Source organism: Oryctolagus cuniculus, chromosome 11, assembly GCF_964237555.1.
Source record: "Oryctolagus cuniculus chromosome 11, mOryCun1.1, whole genome shotgun sequence".
Classification (NCBI taxonomy): Eukaryota; Metazoa; Chordata; class Mammalia; order Lagomorpha; family Leporidae; genus Oryctolagus; species Oryctolagus cuniculus.
The window spans coordinates 42,999,661-43,008,089 of record NC_091442.1 but is presented as its reverse complement, the minus strand read 5'-3'; the positions used below and the strand labels follow the sequence as shown (position 1 = coordinate 43,008,089).

The following is an 8,429-nucleotide window of genomic DNA, read 5'->3' as shown; positions in this document are numbered from 1 at the left end:
TGTGTGTGGCGGTGGAGGATGGGGCGCTCGAGCCCCCAGTGTGAGTCGGAGGAGGCTCCATGCCGCCTCCCCGCTTCCAACCTCCCCGGTGACCGGCCACAGGGTCCAGGGGACTCTAGCCACTTTGCGGCTGGCTCGGGGGAGACACGTCCACTCGGGGGGGGCGGCAGCTCGTGGGAGGGGGCCGTGGGCAGCAGATCCGGGGGGCTACTTCGAAGAGTTCGCCCCGAGGTGCGAGTGATGATGGGCGAATGGGGCGGGGGCTTGATGGGAAAAAAAAGTGCTTCCTTTTTTTTAAAAGGGGAGGGGGAAGAATCAGACGTTAAATTCTTTTGCAAACATTCATGCCTAAGGAAGGGCTGGAACAGGCAGCCCCGGCCGCCGGAACCGGTCGGACAGGTAGCGAGCTTGTTGACACCGTTATGTTGCAGGGCGCATGCTCACTCCCAAGTTTCCTGGTGCCTTTTCTATTCCACCTTATGAAACTTTTTCCCCGGCGTGGTCTCACCCGCGATTTCAGGCATAGGTGTCGCCGAGCCGGGCGGCTGGGAGTCGCTGGGCGTGCGGGGGCGAGGCCTGGGCCGCGCCGCCGCGGGGCTGGAGAGGGCGGGCGAGGCGGGAAGGTGGGCTCCGGGGACCGCGCCGCCGCCGTCCCTAGCGGGGAGCAGCCGGGAGGGGGGACCCCACCATGCCCAAAGTCTTCTTGGTGAAGAGGAGAAGCCCGGGGGTCTCGGTGCGCAGCTGGGATGAGCTCCCGGATGAGGAAAGAGCAGACACCTACATCCCAGGTGAGCGCCGCGCGGGGGGCCGGGCCTGGGCGCGGGGCTCCCGGTGTGGGTGGGGGAAGGGTCTGCTTGTGGCTGGGGCTCCACTCCCATCTCCTTTCCGTCCTCCCGAGGGTGGGGACGCGTGGGTCTCTCGGGCGGAGGGAGGCTGGGAAGCTTGGGACGCCCCGCGGTCCCTTCCCCCTAGCTGGAGCCTCTAATTGCCCGGCGGCGGGACCGTTGGCTGCAGCGCGAGCCAAGGTGGCCCAGGAAGGGGCTTGGAAGGCAGCCGGGGCTCCCCTTAACCCCAAGTCCTACTGGGAGTGCACAGAGGTCCTCCTCCCTCTGGGGACTGGGAGGGGAGCGGGCTGGCCCGCCCGAGCTCCCTTCCCTGCCCAAGAGGGAACTTGGCGCGCGGGGTCCTCCGCGGCGCACGGCCCTGCCAGTTCGCAGGCGCCGCGGCTGGGGCGGGGGATCGGCCCCCCCAGCACCCCGAGCCCGTTGGGGGAGGGGCGCCGGGGGCTCGCTCGCACGCCCACCCACCCCTGCGACGTTGCCCACTTGGCTGGGTGCCCAGGTCCGGGGCGGGGCGGGTGGCGGCGGCACCGCCCGCAGGTCAAACTGCTGCGGGCGCCGGGGCCTGACGCCGCGTGTGTCGGGGCGCGGCCCCTCCCTCCGCAGTGGGCCTGGGCCGCCTACTCTGTGACCCCCCCGAGGACTGCCGTAGCGACGGCGGCAGCAGCAGCAGCGGTAGCGGCGGCGGGAGTAGCAGCGCCGGGGAGCCCGGAGGCGCCGAGAGCAGCTCGTCCCCTCGCGCCCCCGAGCCCGGCGACGCCGAGGGCCCCGATGGACACCTGGCGGCGAAGCAGCTCCCGGTTGCCAGGTCGAAAATCAAGGTAGGGTGTCGACTCTGCCCCCGCCGCCACCTGCACCACGCCCTGGCGTCGGGCTGCTGGGGCCGGCGCCCCTCCCTGCCGCGCCCGCCCGCCCGCGCACCCCGGCTCCCGCGCCCCGAGCGCGCCCGCCTCGCGGTTCCTGCACCTGCCCCTGGGCGGCAGCCAGGGCGCCTTACGCGTCCTGCCGCCAGCTGGGTTTCCTCCCGCGCCCGCTCTGCTCAGGCCACCCCGGCGGCCCCGCCTGACACCGAAGGTGGCCGCTGGAACTGGCAGAAACGACTGGGCTAAGTCCGCTGCGTTGGGCAGCACTATCCGTTGCTCCGAGCCTGATGTATGACGGGGCCGTCGGGGTCCCCGGGGTCGGAAAGAAAGGATCCCACCCTCTGGGACGCACGCAGATGCTTGCTCCCCGTGAGTCTGAGAGTTTCATAGACTGCTGTGTCCTGCAGACAGCAGCGGTAGTTTCTGGGCACACAGTGGGCGTCTCACAACAGCAGTTTATCCCAGCCCCAGTTCTGGGGAGCCCGTTAGACTGCGGTCGGTGCTGTGCACTTTAGATTTCGCTCACATCTGCTTGCATTACATTGGTGGCCAAGCAGGGATTCAGTTGCTGACTTCAGTGGCGGTCCTACCCCCACTGGACCGGAGTGCCTGGTCTCCTCTGTTGTGCTTCGGACCTTCGAGTGTTCCAGAATTGTAGAAAACATCGGGAACGCTCCTCTGCGCTTTGCAGGGTAGAACCTGCGTGATCACCTGCCCAGAAGTATCAGCTCCCTCCCAAGATTACAGAAATCCCATTGCACTGGAGCTGGGGGTGGTGATAGTGTTTTATAAGTGGCGTGACCCCAGATCCTAACCTGCTGGTCCACAGGGCTGCCTGTGCCCAGAGCAATAAATTAAGGGTTTTCCCGCTCGGTGTTGGGATCTTGAGTGCAGTGAGGAGGGAGGGAGAAGTGGGCGGTTGTGGTGTGGTGGATTGACAATGCCCGTTACTTTCCTGGGAGAAGCCTTCTCTGTCCCAGGCGGGTGGGCTGGGGCGCATTTGGTTATGAATTGAGGTTGGGGGCGGGAGATAGAGTCCAAAGGCGAGACCTCTGTGAAGGGTACTGGCTGGAGGGTCTGTGTGGGTATCCACTTAACCAACCAGAGCGCTGCAGAGATTCAAAGCCAACTGGCCCCAGGCAGTTCTGGGCCAGGTGGGGTTAAGTGGGAGGGAACAAGTTGCCTGGGGCTGATAGCTGTAGTCCTCGGGAAGTTCAGTGAGGTGTCCCACTTGCATATTTATCACCAGGCTGGAAGGACAATTGCAACGTTGTTTTGGGAGTGACTGCAGCCAGCTTGCTCCCCATTGCTCAGATTCCGCTGCAGAGAAAGTGGCAGAGGAGAAATGTCCCATCCATTAACCGACATTTTGGGGCATCTCTCTCTCCTGCTCCAGGCAAACAGGGCTTTCGGAACTCTGCCTTAAGGAAATAAACCAGCCCATCTTATTCCCCAAAGCAGTTGCCTCTGGGCAGGGGCGGGGACTAAGAAGCTTTGCTCTTTCGCTGTTATCCTAGAGCCAGTTTCCCAGGAGTTTTTTAAAAAAATTTTGTTATTATTTTGTTGTTATTATTATTATTATTATTATTTTACTGAGGATGTTTCAACTCCTTCTGCCTGTCTCTCTCTGGCAAAAGGAGCTATCTGGGTGTCACTGTGCTCCAGGCCTCCAGAATTAACAGCTGTGGTATCTGCAGTTTTCAAATGACTGAATGCACTGTGACTTAGCCCACTGTGGAGCTCATAATTGTTGCATGGTGTGCTCAATTCAGCATTTGCTTAAGAATTCAGTTTTTAAGTGGTAGAGGAAGAAAGCCACGCAAGGATGAGGCCCATACATGATGATTTTTTTTTAAGGATTTACTTATTTATTTATTTGAAAGGCAGAGTGACAGAGAAGGGAAGAGACAGAGAAAGATCTTCCATCCTCTGGTTCACTCCCCAAATGCCCCCCAAACAGCCAGGGTTGGGTGAGGTTGAAGCCCAAAGCTGGAACTCCATCCAAGTCTCCCACATGGGTGACAGGAATCAAAGTATTAGGGCCATCTGCCACTGCCCAGGTGCAATAGCAGGAAGCTGGCTAGGAAGATCAGAGTAGCTAGAACTCCAACCAGCACCCTGATATGGGATGTGGGTACCAAGCGGTGTCACAATACCCGCTCCATCATGGTTCTAATAACTGACGACCCAGTGGACTCTTGGGACCACAGAAAGAACAGGTTTGTGCCAGTGTCCTGAGAGATGGCACCCTGTCTAAAGTTATGGGAAGGTTGCTGGGAGATTAAAAAGGTACCCCTTTGGCATTCCTTCTAGAATTGTCTGGCAATAGTGGTTAAGCACCTGAGCTCTGGCCTTGTTGCTTGTTAGCTGTGTGACAGTGAGCAATTTGCTCGTGTAAAATGGGGACAATGACGATACATGCCTCAGAGTTGTGAAGATAAATGATTTACTGGTAGAACATGGAGGGTGGCCAAGAACTAGGTTTATGTGTGCTGTGGGAAGACGCAAATATTAACTCTGTTACAGGAAAGTGAGTGCTAAGCCAGAAGCACAAACAAAACTCTTAGTGGGGATTTCACTTTTTACTTTTTTTTTTTTTTTTTTCATTTTTATATATTATTTAAGAAGCAGAGAGAAAGAACCAGGGAGCTCCCATCTGGTGGTTCACTCTCCAGATGCCCACACAAACCTGAGCTGGGCCAGAGCCAAAGATGGGAAGCAGGAACACAATCCAGGTCTCCCGTTTACATGGCAAGGGACCCAAGTCACTTGAGTCCTTCTAGGGTCTGCAATAGCAGGAAGCTAGAGTTAGGAGCCCGAGCCAGGAATCAAACCCAGATACTCCAATATAGGACACAAGCATTTCAACCTGGATCTCAACCACTAAGCCCAGTGCCCACCCTGGGAAGTTTTCTTGCTGTGGATTTGAAGGCTGTGGAGAAGGGAGAGAGATAGACTGTAGGATGATGTGGGTGAGTCCCACTGTTAAGTAAGAAAGGGACTCAGCTGGGGGATAGGAAAGGGATCCATGAGATCAGGGAGAGGGTTGGAGGCCAGGAGCTGCACATGCAGCTGGATCAGGATGAAAAGATAAAGGGGCCAAGATCAAGAAGTGTGAATGCTCCTTCATGGGCAGACGGGAAGCCCGAGATGGCTTTTGAGAAGGAATAGCTCAGTTGGCCATGGATACGTTATCTCCTTGAAAGCCTGGTCTGTAAAATGGGGAAATAAGAGAATTGACCCCTCAGAAGCATCGTGTAGGTTGAGAGAGGCCTTGGGTGTATAAGCCACCCTACAGGGAGTCAGCTGACCATGATCTACAGCAAGCTTTCTCAGGGTCCAACATCTGGTTTCCTACAGCAGGAACATGGGATTCACCACCCCAGTACTGACCAGTGGTTCAGGAAAGGAGTCCCGGGCGTGGGTTAGAGAATGTGGCCTTTGCCAGCCTTGCATACCTCCCTGCAGGCTGAGTGACCAGCTCTGTACTACTGAGATTCTGTGAGGTACAAAGTAGATGGGGCTGGGGAGAGCACATGCCGGGTCCTGTGAGTCTATTTTGTGCCAGACCCCGTTTGCAGGTCTCCAGCTATGGGACAGAGAAACGCAGGAAGTAGGATCATTCTTCAGTCTGGGATCCTCCTCGGTGCACGTCAGAATCTGCAGATGCCCAGGTTCCTTATTTGAATGGTGTAGCATTTGTGTAGCACTGCTGTGCTTCCTCCCCTATACTTTAAATAAATCATCTCTGGATTACTACTGCAACAGACATGCTCAGTGACCCATGGTTAGACTGTGTGGTTTAGGAACGATGACAAGAAAAAAGTCTGCACATTCAGTACAGATGCAAATTTTCTGTTCTTTAAACTATTTTTTTAAGATTTATTTATTTATTTGAAAGTCAGAGTTACACAGAGAGAGGAGAGGCAGAGAGAGAGGTCTTCCATCCGCTGGTTCTCTCCCCGGATGGCTGCAATGGCTGGAGCTGCGCCAGTCTGAAGCCAGGAGCCAGGAGCCTCCAAGTCTTCCACACAGGTGCAGGGTCCCAAGGACTTTTGCCGTCTTCTACTGCTTTTCCAGGTCACAGCAGAGAGCTGGATTGAAAGTGGAGCAGCCAGGACCCGAACCGGTACCCATATGGGATGCTGACACTGCAGGCAGCGGCCTCACTGCTATGCCACAGCGCCGGCCCCTAAACTATTTTTGATTGGAGAATGTGGAACCCAAGGGTGTAGAAGACTGACTGTATGGATCCCCATTGTCATTTGGGGATTTTTTTCCCTAAGATTTATTTATTTGAGAGGCAGAGAGAGAGAGAGCGATCTTCCATCCATCGGTTCACTCCCCAAAATGGCCTCAACGGCCAGAGCTGGGCCAATCCGAAGCCAGGAGCCTGGAGCCTCTTCTGCATCTCCTACGTGGATGCAGGGGCCCAAGGACTTGGGCCATCCTCTACTGCTTTCCCAGGCCATAGCAGAGAGCTGGATCAGAAGTGGAACTGCCAGGAGTCGAACCAGATGCCAGCAAATACAGACGGCGGCTTTACCCGCTGTGCCACAGCGCCAGCCCCTGGGAGGTTTATTAGAGACGAAGGTCCCTCTGTTAGCTCAACTGGTGTTCGTTCAGCTGGTGACTCCATGTGGCTGCTGGCTCCCAAGTGCAAGCACAAACTAGCAAGTGAATTTGTCCTATTCTGTTTTCTTCCTTGGCCTCCTCTAGGAATTCTTTAAAAGAAACAGTTTGGACTCCTTTAACAGTGTTCTCACCCTTTTACTTGAGTCTCCCAGTGATAACAAATGTGAGAGTGTGAAGTCTTTTTAGCCTATCACTGTTTATACCAGAGAGTTCCAAAGGCAGAGCAGTATGTATCAGTCACCCACTCCCAGTAACCGTCACCCATGGCCCTGCCTGCCAATTCACACCCCATTCCTCCTCCCAGACATATGCTTTTGCAGTAAATCTCAGACATGTTATTTCAACCATAAATAGGATATGCCCCTAGGGCCTGGCACTGTGGTATAGTAAGCTAACCTCTGCCTATGGCACCAGGATCCTATGTAGGTGCTGGTTCGTGTCCTGACTGCTCCACTTCTGATCCATCTCTGCTAATGGCCTGGGAAAGCAGGATGGTCCAAGTGCTTGGAACCCTGTACCTGTGTGGGAGACCCAGAAAAAGCTCCTAGCAACTGGCTTTGGATTGGCTCAGCTCTGGCCATTGCGGCCATTTGGGGAGTGAACCAGCAGATGGAAGACCTTTCTCTCCGTCTCTCCCTGTCTCCGTCTGTAATTCTACCTCAAATAAATAAATAAAATCTATAAACAAAGCAAAACAAAAACCCAACCATTTAATATTTGGAAGGGAATATAAGCTCTGTCCCAAGGCAGAATTGAATGCCCTTCATTCCAACCCCCAGAGTAGCTTACTGATCATCTTCCTGGTTGCACTTTTGCCCAGACCCCTCTTTCCAGTTCTGAACCCATCAGGGCCAGGGAACACTTCTTCCTGGTCTTGTATCCCCTGACCCAATGACTCTTAGGACACGGTCAGCAAGCAGTCAAGAACAGTCCCTAAATGGGAATGACACAGCATTTGAAGGAAAATGGGAAAGTGCTTGGAATGCATGCTTGATAAGGGTGAAGTTAATTAAAAGAACAATATATGTTAGTTGCACTGGTTTTAAACTTGAGTATAGGTGAAATGGATTCTTAAAGAGACTGCATGGGTTAGTAGCAGACAACAGAATCCACTATAGCTGGCTGAAATGGAGAATCGTTAATTTTATGGTACTTAATGAACCAACACCAAACTGCGCCCCTGGGAATGACTCTGAGACACACTGCATGACTTGCCCACCTAGAGGACTGTAACCATTGCCCTGTCAGGAAGCTGTTGCCTCTATGGCTGCCGGCTCTTGCATCATGATGCCTCTGCTAATGCAGAATGTAAAGCAATGGCCTCCTGCTTGCTTCTGCCCAATTTGCTTAGCTCCTGATAGTGCATGTAATTGATGAAACCCAGTCATAGCCCGGCCTTCTGGCTGCAAGGAAGTCTGGGAAATGTAGTTCCTAGCTCTCTTGCCTCTGAGTTGGAATAGATAACCAAGAGTGTCCATCCATTGGTTCCTTTCTGGCCTCTGTGGCCTAGACTCGTCTTACATTCAGGATGGGAAAAGTAAATCTCGAGAGGTTTTTAATCTTTTTAGTTTCTTGCAGTGTTAGTGAAAAGACCAACCCCAGGGTCCCTTATTCTTTCAGCATCATTGTATTGCATTGTGGTACAATTGCACTGTCTAGGATGGTAGCCACCATCACCATGGGGCTTTGATGCTTGACAGTCTGACATTAAAGAATCTGAAGCTGGGGTCAGCACTGTGGTTCAGCAGGTTAAATCCCTGGCCTGCAGTGCTGACATCCCATATGGGTGCTGATTCAAGTCCCGGCTGCTCCACTTCTGATCCAGCTTCCTGCTAATGCACCTGGGAAAGCAACAGAAGATGGTCCGAGTCCTTGGGCCCCGGCACCCATGTTGGGGACCTTGAAGAAACTACTAGCTCCTGGCTTAGGCCTGGCCCAGTCTAGGTTGTTGTGGCCATTTGGGGAGTGAACCAGTGGATGGAAGACCTCTCTCTGTCTCTCTGTCTCTCTCTTTCTGTAACTCTGTCTTTCAAATAAATAAAGTAAATCTTAAAAATAATAAAGGAATCTGAAGGTACGTCTTCACTATGGT

At 54.3% G+C, this 8,429-nt stretch overlaps 1 protein-coding gene across 1 annotated transcript in view; it reads left to right on the top strand.

The window, feature by feature from the left end:
• Nucleotides 1–573: 573 nt before the first annotated feature.
• Nucleotides 574–8,429, top strand: part of OVOL2 (ovo like zinc finger 2) — a 31,061-nt gene continuing 23,205 nt past the window's right edge. The window contains exons 1-2 of the mRNA XM_008256350.4: nt 574–788; nt 1,446–1,660. Of these exons, the coding sequence (XP_008254572.2) occupies nt 689–788; nt 1,446–1,660 (315 nt within the window). The 5' untranslated portion in view covers nt 574–688. The remainder of the gene's footprint in view (nt 789–1,445; nt 1,661–8,429) is intronic.